We start from the raw sequence: 20567 nt of genomic DNA on the forward strand, positions 1-20567 counted from the left end.
AAGGGCAGGCCAGCCATTTGCCATCTTGCCCGCCACTGGTACAGTAGCAGTGGGGGTGGGTAGGAGATGGACACGGCACCGCTACCCCCCCAACATCCCACACGATTTTATAACTCCCCGCCCCTCCGCAAGCCTACTCCCTACTCCTTGGTTCAGTGGTAGCAGTGTGCCTTCCAAATCAGGTCATCATTTGTTCAACTCCAGAACTTGAGCACATACTCTAGGCTGACACTTCAGTGCAGGATTGAGCGTGCTGCATGGTCAATGGTATAGTCTTTCATAGAAGACATTGAACCATGCTCCCTCTTCATTTCAAGTGAACATAAAAGTCCCCATAGCACCATTTAAAGCGTAGAATTTCTCTCTGTGTCCTAGCCAGCATTTATCGCCCACTCTCCATCAAATGCAGCTCACCCAAAACTGTACCTTATCCTAGTCCACAGCAAGTCCCACTCATCCATTTCTTCTATGCTTGCTGACCTACACAGGTCAAGCAACACCTCAAATTTTAAAATTCTCATCCTTGTTTTCAAATCCCTCCATGGCCTCTAATCTCCTCCAGCCCCACAATACTCCAAGATATCTGCACTCAGCTAATTCTGGCCTCTTGAGGATTTCTGATTGGCGAATATGCCTCGAGCTGCTGGGCTCCAAGTTCTGGAATTTCTAAACCCCTCCACCTCTCTTTCCTCCTTTACATTACTTAAAATTAGCTTCTTTGACCAAGCTAATATCTCTTTATGTGATTCAGTGACTAATTTTGCTTTATAGCACTCCTGTAAAGCATCTTGGGATGTTTAAAAAAATTAAAGATGCTACATAAATATAAATTGTTGCTAAGGGAGTAACGAGGGGCCATCGTAGGGGAAGAAATGGCGTCGGAGAGAATACAAGTCTGAGACAGGTAGCACACAGAGTGTGACTGGGGTCAGCTTCTACATGTATATTGGTAACTTACCACACTACCTCCCCATCACCTCTATTGACCTCTGCTCTGATGACAATTTCCACTCTATCCTACACAGCATTATCAAAGTGTTATTTTGTGTTGCAGCTTAAAAGGTCTAAAATATCACTTCGTACTGGCCAGTGCCAACATCTGAAACGTTTAGTTTAGCATTGATGTAAAAATACACTTGCATAATTGGAACTCACATGCGGATCCTTGTGCATTTTCTTCATTTTTGTGCAGGCATTATGCAGAAGTATTGTGCATTTCACAATTGAAGTTCCGAACAGTTTGGCATTTATAGTAGTTAAATTGGCTATTTAGCCAATTAAGAAGTATGAATGAAGCATTATTACAAATGCAGTGTGACTGACTAGTTTGCTATTGTTCCTGCTAACACGATACAGTTTCACAAAATCACCCTCAGGAAAATAGAGCTTAGCTATCATTCTTTTGCAGTGATTAAGTTGTTCAGATACAAAATATGGCCATTAATAATTTCAAACTGGTATTTTGGCTGCTGAACCTTTTTTTGTGAACATAGTCATAGCAATTGTATTATATGTGGAATGCTTTCATTAGTAAAATAAAACCTCAAGCCGTTTTGTCACTTCTCATTTTTGTCGTTTATTTATAATGGGGTACAGAAACTATAAAATCGTATTAAAGAATCAAGAGAACATTAAGAGTTCATGATTTTCTACCTCGAAATTTGACAGATAATATAAATATAAAACACCTTCACCAAATCTCTCTCTTTCTATATATATATTATATATATATATAAAACAAAACCAATACATGATACCTGTAAAACAGCCTGCTTTTTCAACAAACCCTACATAGCTAAGTATATAAGCAGTAGGACAGTTACCCAATATAAAACATAACAGCCATTTAAAGACAGTGTCTACCAGCAAACAGAACTGAATTTGTGTTTTTTTAAAACTATATACCCGAGTTGCAGAATTTAGATAATTCAAATTTTTTGACATTGCACTTCATTTCCTTGTGAAAGCAGCAATTCCAGTAACCCACCTGTATCAGTTAGGTATACCAGTGGCACATTAAAAGGACTGTTACAGTAGTACATAATACATTTTAGTAATACCACCTTACATATACAATAACATAATTGATATGTTGTCAAAGCTATTTGTTTAAGAGGGTAAAAATGGCTTGCTGGAGAAGAATCCCTCAAAATGGCTGATAACATGAAATTGCATTCTCGGAGACAAATATATTCTTTAGCAAGTCTGCAAGTATTACACAACCACACAGCCCTTAAGATAACTGATATGCCTTAAAACACATTTTGGTCTTAAATGTTGTTATAGTATTAAATACATATTTACATACAGTATTTCATCGCGATATATTTCAACAATTCTGCTCTGGCAGAAAGTGTTCATTTGCCTTCTCTTGTGTAATGCCATGGACATCATTGGGAAACTTGTCTGGGTCATTAATGCATGTTATCATTTGGCAAGAACAATTTAAATACTTTTTAGCCACAGATTTGACCTCTCTCCAAGGCATTGTACAATGAAATATAATGGTGCACTATTAGCGACATTGTACTGCAGAGAACTTTTGTTTTGCTTGATGGAGCATCACTAAAGATGTTCTTCTACTTTACAGCTGAAGACATATTGCCGTATAAGATCTGGGATAGCTTAGCACTTTACATGCTGAAATGGACAATATTTTGATTGCTCAACATTTTCAAATTTTACTTCACTAAGTACCGTATGTTTAAAGTAAAATAATTCATTGAATATCTGGTCTGGAGTGGTTTATTTTTATTTCATACATGCTGTTAGACTTCAGGACTCTTTGCTACAGCAATTCCAAATCTCAGCAAACTTTGTTGAATACTTTGTTATCTGTATTTGATTAGAAAAAAAGATGTTCTACATTCCTGCACCAGTGTAATAAAACATATTTTGTTCACATTATGTGCTTGAATATTAAATAAACTCCCTGATTCAACATTTCTAATCTTAGCTATTTTCTTGTTTTGACAATAAAGCACATTAACCTCAGTGTGGATTCATTTTGTCCTTATCCTGTTCACATTACTATATATTGCAAAGTAAGAAACCTAATGGTGGCGTATGTGTTTTATACGTTTTTGAAACTTATAACTATCAACATTCTCAACAAGGTGTCCCCTTACCAACAAGTACCTGATAAAGATCTATATATGCATCCCGGAGTGTTCCAGGCGCTGGAACGGGCAATTACTTTCAGACTGATTCACTGGTATCAATTTTGGGAATGCTATCAAAATGCATGTTAGCTTCATACTTTTGCTGACAAAACTACCAATATTTCAGGCAATCTAATGTTGATGGGCAGCACAACGACATCCCTATTGCAGTATAAACATGCAGTAATCCATTGTAAACTACAAACCAGTTACTTGTGCAAGACCATGCAAAAAGAGGAACATTTAAATTAACGGGTGAAACAATTTTCTAATTTGGAATTACTACTTTTAGTTTGGTGTGTAAAGCCACTATTTACGTGATGTTTGCCATTGTCTTGCTCAATTCTGGTAACATTTTGTCTGGTGCTGGAAGGGTCATAAAGTCTGAGTTAGGATTTCTACTTTTGACAAACAAGATCTTATATTTGTAACTTATTGTAACTGTAATTAACCCCTGGAAGCTCCAAATTGAGAGTAAGATTGTATGTTGAAATCTTACATCAGTAGTTGTGGGCATGACAGGGATCTGGTAGATAGATTTGTGTGTCTAGACCTCTGAATATTTATTGGCAATGTATGCACACTTAGATAATGGGTACACAGGATATGCAGACATCTTGGCAAATGACAATAGACGGTTGAAGTCCTAACTTGTTTAATGCTGTTCTCACTGTGCACATCATTTATAGTTTTGTGACTCCCTCTCTGCTTTGCTACAGTAGCATTTTCCATCCTATGGATATTAATTAAACAAAATGAAATCAGAATACTGCCAGCATATATTTGCTGACTTCCTTTACCAGAAGACGGTGATTAAAATAAAATTATTTGGACACATATTAAATATAATCAACAACCTTTAAAGTGCTCATGACTCAAAGCCATTCATATCAGTGTATGCAGATCCTTTGATACTGAAAGTTGCTGGCTACAAAAGATTTGTGAGGTAAGTAGAGATGGCAAAATTGTTGTTAGTATTGGTAGTTTGGACATTACTAATCATCGTATGTCTGACTGATGTGCTGTCCTCAGTCTGTTTCTGGGGAATTCAGACCACTGTTGCTGGTCTGCGAGCCATCTCTGCCTCCAGCTTCACCATCTGCCGCATCTCTTTTGCCTAGGGAACAAAACAGCGATATTCTAGTTTACAGTTTTAAAATAGTGGGCAAAGAATAAATGCACATAGCTCTTTAGGGAATGATAAATCCGTCAAACCATACTGCATGCTTTGGACATCATAACACGATTATACCATGATCTATGTCTAGCCCAAGAAGCCTTTTCCTTTTAAAATTAGAATTCATAACATTTTTACAGGCAGATGCTAACTTTAGCTAAACAAAAGAGGTTCTTAGATAGTTGCATCATTAGCTCAGAAGAAAGTTTGAGTAATGTAATGAAACTTGTAAAGTAAGTTTCCCCCAATCAACTACCATTAAAAAGAGTTAAATAATCAGCAACAAATAATGAAAATAATGATATTCAGCATATATAAAAACAGAATGACTTTGCTTAGAGTGCAAACTTCGTACTAACTGCATAACGGCAACTTCAGATAGAGAATTGGAGTCAATGTATTTCATTAAATGACTTGCGTGAACATTTAATAAACATTATTGCCCACATTTTTCATGACATCTCATTTTCAGCAGTTTAAGGACATTTACAAAAATAGCAAAATATGGCTCTTGACAACCACGTACAATTCTTGCCCCAGTACAGCTTTCGCATAGACATTTGGAGAGAGCTCAATTATCTCGAGACCTACTCCTCACAAACATTCTCTGGTGATACCTTTTAACGCATTAGACATTCTAATATCAGTGGAGCCCTTACAGGACTGTCCAAAGTACAGATTGCTGACCGTCTGTATCAGGTAAGCCTTGTTAATTCAACCTGTGAAGCTCAGGAAATTCAATTGCATTTGTGCTTACCTTTCTCCCTCATGGTTTGTCCTGTCTGAATTCTGTATACCTGGAGTTTTGGAAAGCAGTGTTGCTTCATTGGGGGACAAATTCTAAACCAGGACACTAAGATCTGACAGTAGCAGCAGCTTGAGATATTTGCAAATCAATGGCACTGATGATTTAAATTTCAACGGGGCCAGCTATACTCCATCCTGTGCACTGAAGCAGCCTACAAAGACAAGCGTGGACACTTCTATACAAGCTCTGAACTAAGCTGGACTAAGTCTTGGTGTTTTAGGCAACATTTTTCTGTTACTTTCACAATATATAAAAACCTTGAGCCGATCTTCAAGATGCAGGATCAAGTTGTGAAGTGGATTTGTGGCAAAAAGGCAACATGGTGCAAAGGAAGGTTCTGGCCTATACCAGGAACCTTGGAGTTGGAATTAAGCTCATGGTGGCCATGCCTCTTTGGAAAGCCCTTCACGTGAGGATTTGGATTAGGCAATTGGTGACAAGTAAGCCTGCTCCATGAAGAAGATTTGCATGTCAAGAACAAGATGATGATGGGAAGGTGGTAAAATTTCCTGTGTCGATCCTTGTACCACAAGGAAAGTGGATAGCAGATGAGGTGCTAAAGCTAATGAGGAAACTGAGAGACTTGGAACGACAGTTACTGGGCGCCAGAAATAAGAACACACGTGCACATAACTACAGTTTGAATCCTACCATGATGCAGATACACAAGCATAAGTTGCTGAAATTTGCCATTTCCAACTGGTGGAATCACTTGTCCATTTTATTGTCAGAATGATGGTGGCAAAACATCGACACATTCTACGTTGAGCAGACAAATAAGTGACTACTCTCATGGAGGCAGGAGAGGTAAGTGGGGCTTCTCTGGGGTCAAGGTAGCTCCAAGAAGAAATGCCTGATGATAGAAGTTTGGAACAAATTCAAACCTCTTTGATATACTTAACAATCTGATACCTGAAACAGGCAGGTCTGTAGTACTCCAGTGCACTACTGATGACTGATCATGAATAGAACCTGTAGGATAGACCTGCCAATGGATGCTGGTATTTCTTCCACTTGACCTTGCTAGCCAATGCCCTAATCAAGTGGCTATCCCTGTCTGCACAAGCAGTGGGGAAGCTTAACCACTGCTCTACAATAATCGGTTAAAGTTCAGTCATTTTGTAACTATTCAGGTCTGTACTCAATTTTCAAGAAACGATCATAATGCCTTCATGGTCCAACCAATATTTTACACAAAGACAAGTCTCAGGATAGTTCATGGCAATCAAGGTTGTTCTCTGGAACCATGGTTTCTGAGATCATTCCATGATCTCAGCTTACTAGTTAATCACATGCATTAGCATTCATGATCTTCGAGCACACTGACTAAACATTTCAAGGGTCTGAATAGATCTGGGGACATCCTGGAATAAAGCCTGCTTAAGGTTTCAAAGGCAGTAGGAGTCGAGTTAATGTAGTAAAACTTCTCCCTGCAAAGAGGCACCATTGTCATTATTATGATCTTCTAAGATATAGCAAGGAGATCCCCAAGAGAAGGGGTAGTCTGAAAAGGATGCAGAGTAGAACCTGTAACAGCCATTCAGCAAGGTTTCACACAGAAGATCTTCTCGTAACAACATCTATAACTCCACGAGTAGCCTGGTCTTGTGTGCTTTCTGAGAGCCAGGCAGCCATTGAAAGCAGGTGGCAGAAGGGTGAAGAAGTGATAATGCCGTGAGAGTCAGCACTATCATCCATGCCCATTCCAGCCATGCCTCTGCACCACGGCCACCATCAGCAAGACAGCCAAACTAATGCCACCAAAGAATTCAGTGAAGGCCTACCTGACGGTTTTACCAGCCAATCACCAAATTCTATTCAAACTGGGAAAAATAGCTCATTCCACCCTGCAGCCTCAAGCCTCTATGGCAGCTATTTGAACATTGGTGGGAGAATCATCCACTGCCTTAGAGCCTCTGGCAACGAAGAGTTGCTGCAGAAACATCTGGACTTGAAAGGGAAGACTGCAGTTGTGAAATGTCATGCACCTATGAAAGCTAGGGAACTCTTCCATGTAAGCCACTTCAAGCACACTGCTTGGCTTTATTTCCAATGACCCACCCATGCACAATACTTAGAAAGCATCTTTCTTTGAAAGCAGCTCCCATAAGGTCCAGATACCCTGGCTCATCATTTGAGAAGATCTGCTCCTGCTCACTCATTCTTTGTGCCTCACTCACTACAGCCACCTATACCTTATTACCTAAAACCCCTCACTTCAATGTGCCTGAGCTGGTGCTTGTCAGGGATTGACTTAGCGATGGTGTGTGGTGAGAAGTGCTAGAGAGCCAATGTCATAGGGACTAGCTCTACATTGGGCAAATAGAACTTCTGTGGATTTCTCAATGGATAGATTTGGTAATGGGTTTGTGTGCATAATTAGACACCTGTGAGGCAAAATGTAAAATTGGGATGTAATCTACCTATTTCCTCTTCATCTGTTCTTATGAAGTGACCACTCACAAAGCACTATTTTTAAGCAGACTTTTTCCCCCTCGGATCTTTGGAGGGGAACTTAAAGATGAAGAACCATTCAGCAAATCTTTTAAACAATATTAAATAACTTTGCAGATAGTGAGTTCTAGTAAGTACAGATATGCCTACTGCTCTAAGTGAGTGACAGAAATGCTCCCGGGGTGAAACCTTTCCATTAATCCATAATAAAGCTTTGTAAACTCTCCTACACATTTCCAATTGCTGCTTAACTATATTATGTTCTCTAAAGGACATAAATAACTGCCATGGTTGTCTTTACTTAGGATCCAAAAACTTTGTAGCTTTGTGCATGATGCTTAGTAGAAACTTAATTTAAATTTAATGGAACCCTACATGAAAATTGTGTGTGTGTGTGTACACATACAAACGCATGTATTTTTAGTGAAGGATGGACAATGGAAAGGCTCACAGTAAAAGCATCTAATTCACTGATCCTCCCTCTTTACACTACAACTATATTCACACATAAACTGGCTCAAACAAACAATCATCTGCAACAAAAACTTGTTTTATTCAGCCATAAAACCGGTGTTGCAGATCGCCTGTCCATTATAGAAACTGCCCAATTTTCACTTTCATGGTTATCATTGTTTAGGTCAGTGTGAGAGCTTGAAGGGACTTAATTTTCAGGTCTATTATAAGGAGCAGCTGGAAGGAAGTTCTTGGCGGTGGCAGCAGGGACAGGCGTGTTACAGTGGTCCTCCCTTCCTCATTTTCCTTTTCATACTGCCTGTGTGCCAGCTGTAGTCAGGCAGGCTTTCTCAGGAAAATCCATGACTTAGTCTGGAACCTCATTGTTTTATATGGCTCAGCTATAATATATCATAAACCAGCTGTGTCAGTGGGAAGCCCACAAGTTTGGATTAATAACTTGGAATTTTACTTAATTCCATTTGGAGTTTTCAAGTATATTTCACAGATTTTTGTCCTTTGAAAGGTTGTACTCACTCCCTTTTGAAATTTGAGTGGATTGGGTAGTATTTTTGGTAGATAAAGGTACACACTTTTGGTCGGGAACAAAAAATATGCTCGATACACTGCGTGTCCTTTTCTTCCATGCTTTTCCTTAAATGTTCTATAACCATTGAGATATGAAACAATGTATCTGATAAAATCGAACAACTTTTCTTCATAGAAATTTGGTCAAATTGTTCGTTTACATTTAAAACAAAGTGCTGATGCAAAAATGAGGTGCATGTGTTTGTTTGTATTTATGCTCGTTGTTGCAGTCAAATCTTAAAATGTAATATATTGGCGGCACAGTGGCGCAGTGGTTAGCACAGCAGCCTCACAGCTCCAGGGACCCAGGTTCGGTTCCGGGTACTGCCTGTGTGGAGTTTGCAAGTTCTCCCTGTGTCTGCGTGGGTTTTCTCCGGGTGCTCCGGTTTCCTCCCACAAGCCAGAAGACTTGCAGGTTGATAGGTAAATTGGCCATTATAAATTGTCACTGGTATAGGTAGGTGGTAGGGAAATATAGGGACAGGTGGGGATGTTTGGTAGGAATATGGGATTAGTATAGGATTAGTATAAATGGGTGGTTGATGTTCGGCACAGACTCGGTGGGCCGAAGGGCCTGTTTCAGTGCTGTATCTCTAATCTAATCTAATCTAAAATGCAACATTAACTGGGTATCTCGACTTATAGTAAAAAATAAAAATCAGATATTAACATATTTCAGGCAGTTCAGTTCTGTTCAACCAATTATCCCCCTTTATAGCTGTGAGATATTTCTATACTTCAATTAGAGTCATAGAGTCGTACAGCACAAAAACAGACTCTTCGGCCCACCGCATCCACGCCCACCATAATGCCTATCTATACTAATCCCACCTGCCTGCATTAATTCCATATCCCTCTATGCCTTGCTCATTCAAGTATCTGTCCAGATGCCTCTTAAATGTCGCTACTGTTCCTGCCTCCACCACCTCCTCTGGCAGCTCATTCCAGATACCCACTATTCTTTGTGTGAAAAATTTACCCCTTTGATCCTGTTTAAATCTCCTCCCTCTCACCTTAAATCTATGCCCTCTAGTTTTAGTCACCCCTACCATGGGAAACAGACTCTGACTATCTACCCTATCTATACCTCTCATAATTTTATATATCTCTATCATGTCCCCTCTCAGCCTCCTTCGCTCCAGGGAAAACAGACATAGCCTATCCAATCTCTCTTTACAACTCAAGCCCTCCAAACCAGGCAACATCCTTGTGAATCTTTTCTGCACCCTCGCTAGCTTAATCCCATCTTTCCTGTAGTGCGGTGACCAGAACTGCACACAGTACTCCAAATGCGGCCTAACCAACGTTATGTACAACTGTAACATGACGCCCCAACTCTTGTATTCAATGCCTCGGCCAATGAAGGCAAGCATGCCATCCACCTTCTTCACCACTCTGTCTACCTGTGTTGCCACTTTCAGGGAACTATGTACTTGCACCCCAAGGTCTCTGCCCTGCCATTCACTGTTTATGTCCTGCCCTGGTTTAACTTCCCAAAATGCAGCACTTCACACTTGTCTGCATTAAATTCCATTTGCCAATCCCTTGCCCACATTCCTAGTTGATCTATATCCTGTTGTAACCTTAGACAACCTTCTTCCCTGTCCACTATACCACCAATTTTGGTGTCATCTGCAACTTACTAATCATGCCCCCTACATTCACATCCAAGTCATTTTAATATATATGACAAACAACAGAGGGCCCAGCACCGATCCCTGCGGCACACCACTGGTCACCAGCCTCCAATCTGAAAAACAACCCTCCACTACCATCCTCTGCCTCCTATCACCCAGCCTATTTTGATTCCAATTTGCTAGCTCACCCTGGATCCCATGTGTTCAAATCTTCTGCGCCAGCCTACCATGCGGGACCTTGTCAAAGGCCTTGCTAAAGTCCTTGTAGACAACGTCCATCGCCCTGCCCCCATCAATCCTCTTGGTCACCTCCACGAAAAACTCAATCAAATTCGTGAGACATGATTTCCCACGCACAAAGCTATGCTGACTATCCCTAATCAGACCATGCCTTTCCAAATCCAAATTGTCTAAGCTTTTTGCCATCAAAGGCCAATTAGATGCATACACGGAACCTCAAGGAACACATACAGAAGTTTAGATAAGGAATCCCGATAATTTGCATATATCTTAAACTGTAGTTTGAAGTTGATCCACAACAGAGTTTCCCGAACCTCGTGGGCTGGATTGCCAGGGCTCAGGCTGTAGTTTGGAAACCCCTGCTTCTATATCTCATATATATTATTTATAAAATTTAATAACCTGGTCTACCTCGAGGTGTCTACTTCCTTTTTGAAACCCCTTATAATTTCCTATTTGACCAGCAGTGCTGGCAGGTTATTCTGTTCGATCAACTTTTGCAAAATAAATTCTTTCTGAATTGCAGGTTTAATTTACATTTTCTTGTAGCTATTCCCTCTGGTTCTGGAATTCTTTATATAGCAAATAATCTTATGTTGCCAATTTACAAAATCCTTTCATAACCTTGTGTAAAACCTCCTTTAAGTCTTCTCTTTCAAGGTGAAAAATGTTCCACAATATATAATCCTCATAGTCATCATGGCACAGAAAGAGGCCATTTGGTCCATTGAGCCCATGCCAGCTTTCTGTAGAGCAATCCAGTCAGTCCCATTCTCCTGCGCTATCCCTGTAGTCCAGCAAGTATATTTCCCTCAGGTGCCCGTCTAATTTCCTTTTGAAACCTTTGATCATATCTATTTCCACCACACTGCCACTCATTGGATAAAAAAGTTCTTCCTCACAGCCCCCGCATCTCTTGCCCAAAGTGTTAAATCTGTGTCCCCTAGTCCTTGTACTATCAGCTGACGGGAATAGCTTTAGTCTACCTTATCTAATCCTGCCATAATCTTGTACACCTCTATCAAATCTCCCCTCAGTCTCCTCTGCTCCAAGGAGAACAACTCCAGCTTCTCCAACCAAACCATGCAGCTAAAATCCCTCATCCATGGAACCATTCTGATAAATCCCCTCCGCAGCCTCTCAAGGACTTTCACATTCTTCCCAAAGTGTGGTAAACAGAGTTCACTTCCTGGCTTAGTTGCGTTGTGTTTGTGTTGCAGATGATTCCTTGTTTGAGCCAGTTTATGCATGGATATAGTTGTAAAGAGGGAGGAAGATACTTTCGGTGTGAACTTTTCCCTTGTCCATCCTCCTTCACTAAAAATACATGCATTCGTAAATGTGCGCGCGTGCACGCACACACACATACATATACACACACACGCACAAAATTCTGGTATTAGTTTTGAATTTAATTTGATGTAAGGGACCAAACTATATCAATTAGACTGGAGAAGCATAAGGAGCACTCTGATCCTGAATCCTGGTTTGAGACCGAAGGATATTCAGATAGACTAAGCACATATATAATTCATATAGAGTGAAACCTTTTTCACGGTTCTAACACCAAAAAAGAAACTCACTTCCACGTACAGTGATAACTTGTGTTATCAGTGTTCCTATAGGTGTGATGACCTCCATCAATTCCACCCGACCCTACACTTTTGCTCTTTAGGTCCCTGCATAAAATATTGTGCTACTTTAGATTGTTTTATCTAGGACAGATTTTAGCATAAATCCATCATCTGTTCATCTAAGTAGCAATAATTACAGTCATTTCAATCATATAACTAAATTCATATCTAGGTCAGAAAAAAAAAATAAATGGCATGTCAAACCAGTACGCAAGTAAATTATATAATAAGACATTTGAGCAAATTATATAAAACATAATGATGTGGATTAGATCTATTGGGTACTCAAATTATTCCTATTTCCATAATGCTATGATTCATTTTACCCATTTCCTTCCTGAGAATCATTTGAAAATATTCCTGTTACCATGGCATAGTGGAATTATTCTGAGAACGAGGTACCAGTCAACAGTGACTATATTTTAAGGTATGTGTTTTAAACATGATAAATAATTTAATAGTACAAATGGTGCTAAATACTGTTCGTGCTGTTAGGATTTATATACATCGGGAACTCTTTAAATTCTTCTATAGCTTATAATTTAAAGCACAGCATATTTTAAATTATATAAATTCCATTATTTTCATCTGATCGTGAAATATGGCAACAATTTTTACTGTAGCTTGCAAGCTGAGACTGTAGTGCCTCCTGTCATTAAGGAGTCTAATGCAATGGTTGGGGAACCAATGTGTGGTGCCACTGAGAAAAGGAATGCGGGTTTGACTCTTTTGTGCTGTTGAGTTTCTGTTCTTGTCCAAAATCCTGTGGGGAAGTGAACAGTGGACAGGCCTCCATGCACAGCAGGGAAGGGATGAGGACAAGCAGATGAAGAGGTACTCAGGTTAAGATAACAAGGGGAGTGTGTGGGGAAAATCTCTAAATTAAATAATTTATTTCAGAGGACGAGTGCAATCACTCATCTTCATAATAGAAGGGACTGAAATAACTACCTATGTTACATCTGTCATGATGCAGGTTAAAAGGACTTACCAGTAGGTTTTCTACCTATTTTTCCATGGAAGTGTCCATCAACTTCACTATGGCAGTATTTTCTACAAGCTGATTTACATACGTGCCAGGATAGAAAAAACAAACAAGTGAAGATATCTATGCAGTCATTGTCCTAAATCATTTTGACACACTGGGCAACAGTGCTAACTGTTGAGACAGTTGGAGGTAAAATTTCCACAAGGGCGTTCCCAATATTCCGTTATAACTTCAGTGGAAACCCTGGTGAAATACATTAATGAACATTTCTCCAGGATTTCTACTAATCTATTGCCAAAGTTATAGTGGAAGATTGGGAGGAAGTGTACCCCATTATGCTTCCACACATGGATTTTTTTCCCGTGTAGTTTAATCAAATCAATTTTTCATTATCATGCACAAACAATGGTTCCTTATTTAAGAACAGTATACTGTGAAGAGCGAATTGAATCTAGTTTTGTTGAAGGAATCAATGTCTGCTGCTTATAAGTGGTAACAAATTGAACAGTAATAAATTGCACTGGCATAGTACATTGAAAAATTCTTACTATGTTGCTGAATTTTAATCAATGTTAATCAGCTTACAAAATTTTGATGTAATTAACACTAAAGTAGACAAATGGGAGTAAGAAAATGCTGTGATTTGTTGTTTAAGGAGCACCCTTTGATTATAAGAAGCATTTGTGTGTCTGTATTTTTTTTTAAAAACTTGACTGTTGGATTTTTTTTTTTGTAAAACCAACGGTCGGCTAAAAATATTGAGCGCGTGTGTGTGTGAATGAGATGATATGTGATTTACTGCCTGAGGTAAATGTATGAACTGGCAGATGATTGATTGTTCGTGATTTTAGATATTATGTGGGTGAATAACACAGGGTGATTTAATGCACAGATGACTGTACAGAGGAGAGACAGTGGGTGGTTGCATTCAAATGTATAATGGCGAGGTCTAATTTTCAGCTTTTTAATGGGAAGTAACCACCACCCCATCTGGAAAGCTGAATAGTGGCCCTACCTTTCTTCCTGCCTGCATAACCAGAGTGAGAGCACTTTTAAGTAAGCCATTGTGTGATGCACTTTGATACATTTTTGAGAGAATGTGATAAGGACACTATACAAATGCAAGCATGTTTGCCAGTACTCCTTAAGGCCCACCATGATCATCATCTACCACATATAAGCGGGCTCAAATAGACATGGCTAACCTCTCTGACCCATTTTCCCCAACTTCAGCCCAAATAATTACTGCCATGGTCTAAGGTGAGAGTAGGAGCAGTGAGGTACCCCAGAGGCAGATATTGCTGTGTACTAGGTAACATCACAATGAAAGATGAAAGGCTTGTTGATTCCAGAAGTTGAAAGAGGAGGATGATGAAACTAGGATGAGGGAAAGCACCTCCATCCCCACACTGAGACGTAGATGAAGACAGGCAGCATCCAGGGAAAGGAGGGCATAACTTATGGTCCAGCGCTTTCAATGAATAAAGGTTGACATAGCAAATAAAGGCTCTGTGGACCTGCCTGATTAACCCTTAAACCCTCAGAAAGTCCCTCACTGTCAGAGACTTTTGCCAATTTCCTCCAAAGGTCCTGACATCATCCAACTCCCAGAAGTTGCAAGTATTCCCAGAAATAAACTCAGAATTCTATGTACTTTCAATAGCAACATTCACCCAGAGGTGCCTACAAATCTAGTCACGCGATGGGAGCAACATTTCTCCTGCAGCAGCAAAGGGTGCCAGACCCAAGTCTGAAGCTCCCCTAGGTGCAAGTACTGGAGGGTGCTTGAAAAAAATTAGGCTCAGTTCGACTCTCTGTCGAGACAGCAATATCTGTGACCATTGCTTCCAATTCACTGGTGCTACTGGTTGCTGCCATTGCAGACTGAATTGCCACAATGAGGTCTCGGAAACCCTGTGTAAGCATGGTGTTCAGGCTGAGCTCAAGGTATCTACTGAAGGAGTGGTAGCTATCGCTCAAGAAGCTACCGATGTCTTTGAAATAAAAACAGAAATGCTCAGCAGGTCAGGCAGCACCTGCGGTGAGAAAAGTTAAAGTTTCAGGTTGATGACCTTTCATTTCCAGCATTTTCTGTTTTTATTTCAGTTATCCAGCATCCGCAGTATTTTGCTTTTGTATTAATGTCCTCAGAAGCTGCATGTGGCATTTTAATTCCACAAGAATCTCCCAGACTGTCAGTCCCCAGGGTGTTCTGCAGGCCGTGAGAAACTTTCTGAAAAGGGTTGCATGGGTCGAAGACACCTCCCACATATTCATCACCTTAACTATTTAAAACAAAAATTGCTCTTGGGACGTGAGCGTCACTAAGTCAGCATTTATGGCCCATCGCTAATCGCCCTGGAAAAGGTGGTGTTGAGCTGCCTTCTTGAACCACTGCAGCCTATCTGGTGTAGTACACCCACAGTGCTGTTAGGAAGAGAGTACCAGGATTCTGACCCAGCGACAGTGAAGGAACGTTGATATAGTTCCAAGTTAGGATGGTGTGTGACTTGGAGGGGAACTTGTAAGTGGTGGTGTTCCCATGCATTTGCTGCCCTTGTCCTTCTAGGTGGTAGAGGTCGTGAGTTTGGAAGGTGCTGTCTCAGGAGGCTTGGCAAATTGCTGCAGTGCATCTTGTAGCTGGTACACACTACTGCCACTGGGCTGGATTTGTGGCGATGGCTCCTGGCGCCAGGCCGAAAAAGTAGGGTGAGCCGCGTCTCAGCCTTTGAGTCCATCCGGCGCTATCTTCTGTTGTTCAGGCACTTGAGTACCTGACACCGGGATCTCTGTCCCTTTAAAGACTGACCAGTCACAGGGCTGGCAGCTCAGTAGTATCAGCAGCGCCACTGGGAGTGCTGGCCATTGCCGGTACTGCACAGACCTTGGACTGAGGCCCAGCGCTGGAAGCCCAGGCCTCAGGTAAGTGAGGCGGGGTCACTGGAGCCAGTCTGGGAGGCCCCGGCAAAGGGGCGGTAGGGGGTGGAGCACGGTTCCATGGAGGTGGAGGCTTAGCCAGCAGGGGTCCTCCACGGACCACAGATTGCTCATGGAGGAGGGACACCTTCAAGCCTGCAGGGAGGGCGCCTCATATTACTAGGTGCCCTCCCCGGGTGGTGGAGACAGCCCCTGCCACTCGTTAAATCCCAGCGGTGGGGGTGGAGCGGCATGATGCCCTTGTGGCCATTAATAGGCCACTTGAGAGTCCCAATTTGCCTCTGGGCGCGTTGGTGGTCACGGGCCTATCCCACACCTGCAAAATTGCTTGGCGACGGAGCGTCTGCCCCTGCCGCAATTCTATTGGCTGCCTTGCCTCTGACCCTGCCTCGGAGGGGGGGGGGGGGGCGGGGAGGGGGGGGGAAGAACCATCAAATCCAGCCCACTGTGTGCTGGTGGTGGAGGGAGTGAATGATGAAGGTGGTGGATGGGGTGCCAATCAAGCGGGATGCTTTGTCCTGGATGGTTTTGAGCTTCTTGAGTGTTGTTGGAGATGCACTAATCAGGCAAGTGGGGAGGATTCCATTACATTCCTGACTTGTGTCTTTTAGATGGTGGACAGGACTAAGGTGGAGTTACTCGTCTCAAAATTCCTAGCCTGTGACCTGCTCTTGTAGCCACAGTATTTATTTGGCTGGTCCAGTTAAATTTCTGGTCAATGGTAACCCCCAGGATGTTGATAGTGGGTTTCTGCGTTAGTAATGCCATTAAATGTCAAGGCAAGATGGTTAGACTCTCTCTTGTTGGTGATGAGGATCTGGAAATGCCTGGGTGGTCATAAGAATGGCCAATCGCTTCTTGCTATGATGCGTAACACAGAACAGCTTGTTTAACTGCACACTGATGTTGCCCCTTGAAGAACTAATGACCGGATTTAAAGCCAGTTCAAAAGTTTCCGAAGGCACATAAAGCGGCCACTACCTATGAAGGGCAATTCCCAGCTTTTATCAGTCTTCTATTGTCACCTTGTGATTACCCTCAGTCTCACCTGTCTGTCTGGAACAATCTCCAGTGTCCTGTGCTCAGGTGGACTGAGGTTTTTCAGCTACGTGCTTATCTCCTGGCTGTATTTGTCTGGTGCTGGTTATCAACAAGCTTTCCCTTTGGAGGGAGCGGGGAGAGTGTTGAAAATATGTGACTGTCATGGACGCATCCTATATGAGCATATACCTTCCATTAAGAGGGGAGGTGGAGGTGCATTGAAGGGAGGTCCCTTTAAACGAAAAGTCCATGAAGACGAGCAGAAACCCTGAGGGGCCATAGTGGTTTTAAGTTCAGGTGATGTTTGAGCATTTTCAGAGGGCTCCCTTTGCGTATCGGAGTTTTCCCAACACTCAACTGCTAATAGAGAAATGTTATAAGTAGTAAGGAGGTGAGTGAAGGCTGGATGAGTGATGGAGGATATACATTGTAAAGAATTCTGATATTTTGATCGCTCATGCGGTCACTGCACCTCTTCCTGCACTGTGTGACAATTCTTGGTGTGGTGGAGGTTGTCAACAGCTTTTACAGTTTTTACTGAACTGCCTGCCTTCCATGCAGAAGTATTTCTTTATTCTGGCTGTGACTTCAACCTCCACAGATGCATCTGAAATATTGGGAATCTCTGCTCTCATCAACCCTTGAGACTGTTGCTCGTTGACACATTTGGCACATCTGTTAAACAGATGACCCCCTTTAACTGGCTGCAGCCTTGTAAAGTCTGTACCAGTGCTAAATTTCCCTCCCTCTTAGCAGTAGCAGCCCAATCAAGAGTGGTGTTACCATGCTAAACCCATCCTGCATAGCAGTGTGGGCGATGGAAGAAAATTGCAGCAAGTTAGGAGATTAATAGAGGCATGTGGTATTTTCCCCTCTGCTTCTAGACCTCCAGTGGGGGGGGGGTAGAATCCAAACCCTAGTCTTAAGGCTCTGCTATCATCAGGATAGGCTCAGGAAATCGCACAGGCATGCGTTCCTCCAAGGCTGACTGGTCAAAATTAAATGGCTCTCAAGATTACATTTCTGCTTACATCACAAGATGGCACAAAATTCACAGAGGCAGGTCCTGGCAGAATAAAGCCTCAAATTACAGGTACTTGATTCCCTTGGGAATCCAAGAATATCAAGTAGGGAGGATGTATGGAAGGTAAAGCACAGGGTCTTCCATCAGGCCTGCTATTACGTCTTAGTCCCTTTCTCAATCACCCCCATACAGGCATACACACAACCAACAAACAATATACAGTAGCTTACAATGCAATCTCTGTTTGAATGTGTGCCAGTGAACTAACAATACAACAGCTCCATTTGCAAGAACCAATACTGTTTCACACATCCTCGAGGATGAAGTCAATGAGTATGAAGAGATAACACTGGCTGAAGCAGAGTGCATAGCTAAGGAACAGCAAGTGGCGGGGGCAGAAAAGAAGTAGAAACATGGCAGTCTGATGACAATGTGTGTGTATTATATGATACACTGCACTCGAGGACTTGTCCACCTGGTAAAGGTTCTGCATGCCAATTTCTTCTTTTCACAGGAATACAAACAATGTATTGCCTCTGGCAAACAAAGCCTCATCCTTTGCTTCAGGCCAACTGTCTGATTTGGCATAAATCAGCAATGGTGGTGCAAAAGGTTAATGCAATGGTGACTTTTTTCAGCCAAGGGAAGATGCATTCCAATGATATGAACTTATCTGCAGGCTAGCCTCGATGAGAACAGATAACTCTGTGATATCACCTTTGTGCAGTGGATGCGGTGAAGATAGGTCTTTTCTTACATTCCTGGTAGGGCTTTTTGCGTCTATAAATGCAGATCCTAAGGTGTCCATAGCGCATAAGGTATAATTTGACCAGTCTTTCTTACCCCCTCAAAGACTGACCTTTTTTTCTCCTTCAAATCTGAAGGCGTCATTGTAAGTCATCCCCCCCCAATCCTCCAGGGACTGCCACCCTCCCTACCTGTTGCGAGTGAAATAATAGCGGGAAGAAAGATTCTTGTAAGTAAAAGATTTAATAAAATTCTAGCAACATAAAATAATACAACAGTAAAAATATTGATATCACTAGATAATAAAGGAAAGTGAAAACTTTAAAACCAAAAGCGAAAAGCACCAGTCTCCTTTAAAAAGCCAACTCCTAAAGGCCAGGCCACCCAGTCATTTGCCCATTTCATAAGCTGAGTGGCACCATGCAACAGAAAGCTATGGGATAGATTCTGTGTCGACCATTTTTCATGCATTTGCCGGTGTAAAAATTTACAGTGTGTTCCAACTATTTGAAACTCTCAGGCTGTTTACAGAACATAATCTGTGCTTTTGAAAGAGCAGTCTATACGAACCTGTAAGACACTTTTGATTTTCCTGCCCTGAGGGGACAGATGTATTCAAAGAATTATTTTCAAAATTCCTACCATCAGCCTTATGCTACATGATTTTTTTTACGCCGGTTTCTTGCTGATGGGTTATATTGCTGATGAGCATTTGGTACTGACAAGAAAGGAATAATGGAGAGTCTAAGACTAGGGGGCATAGGGGAACTCTCTTCTGCAAACGGCAACTGATGCTGGATCAACAGTTAATTTAAAATTGGAGATTGTTAGATTTTTGTTATCCAAAGGTATTAAGTGTTGTGAACCCTGAGGACCATCAGCAAACGGAGAGATTCAAATCCACCGAATGACCCCAATTTAGTAAACAAAAACAAAATGGACAAGATTTCACCTTCATAAATTTTACTTTAACATTGGAAACAAAACCAACAATAATTAAACATGAACTAACAGTTAAATCACGATCAATGTATATATCTGAAAGGTTACATATTAATTAGCGGATGCATCAAGGACTGTCCTTACAGTCCACTGATCCGTCTCACAACACACTAAAGCCAGCATTTTCTTCAGGTAGCTTTCAAGTCCGATCCACCAGGATGCGGATATGGAAGTAATCTTCCGTTTACCGGTCTGGCCTTGTCCACTACCGTTCTGATGGTGTGGCTCCGCTAATAATTTCCAATCGTCGAAGACAATGGTAGCTACTCTTAACTTTTTCCACCCCAAAGTTCAACTACCAGGAAATGTGTTCCAATTCAAAGAGCCTGAACTTTTGAAATCCACAGCTCCCAGCTTTTTCCAGTTCAGCAGTCCTGAGAGACTCTTTTTGATACCAACCAATATCGAGCTCTGCTACTGGCTTCCTGTGAGAACCATTCAGCCTCTTCTCTGGCTTAACACACTCTGGTGTTTTCTTCAAAAACTCAAACAGCTTTTCCTTTGCTGGCTTCACCCTGCAGAGCTTCGTGACAAACTGAAACTAAAAACTGCCGGTCACATGAATCTGGGTAGAAAAAACTATTTTTTCCCCTTGGTCACAAGACTGTTTGATTATCCAACCTGGGTTTAACTTGGAACTCCCCAGATTCAAATCAAGGACCGTCTCAAACACAAA

At 41.5% G+C, this 20567-nt stretch overlaps 1 protein-coding gene across 9 annotated transcripts in view; it reads right to left on the reverse strand.

The window, feature by feature from the left end:
• Positions 1–1562: 1562 nt before the first annotated feature.
• plcb4a (phospholipase C, beta 4a) overlaps positions 1563–20567 on the reverse strand; it is a 466151-nt gene continuing 447146 nt past the window's right edge. For all 9 annotated transcript variants that reach the window (XM_068044348.1, XM_068044344.1, XM_068044346.1 and 6 more), the window contains one exon: positions 1563–4278. In XM_068044348.1, the coding sequence (XP_067900449.1) occupies positions 4190–4278 (89 nt within the window). In that variant the 3' untranslated portion in view covers positions 1563–4189. The remainder of the gene's footprint in view (positions 4279–20567) is intronic.

This window comes from Heterodontus francisci, chromosome 13, assembly GCF_036365525.1.
Source record: "Heterodontus francisci isolate sHetFra1 chromosome 13, sHetFra1.hap1, whole genome shotgun sequence".
Taxonomy (NCBI): Eukaryota; Metazoa; Chordata; class Chondrichthyes; order Heterodontiformes; family Heterodontidae; genus Heterodontus; species Heterodontus francisci.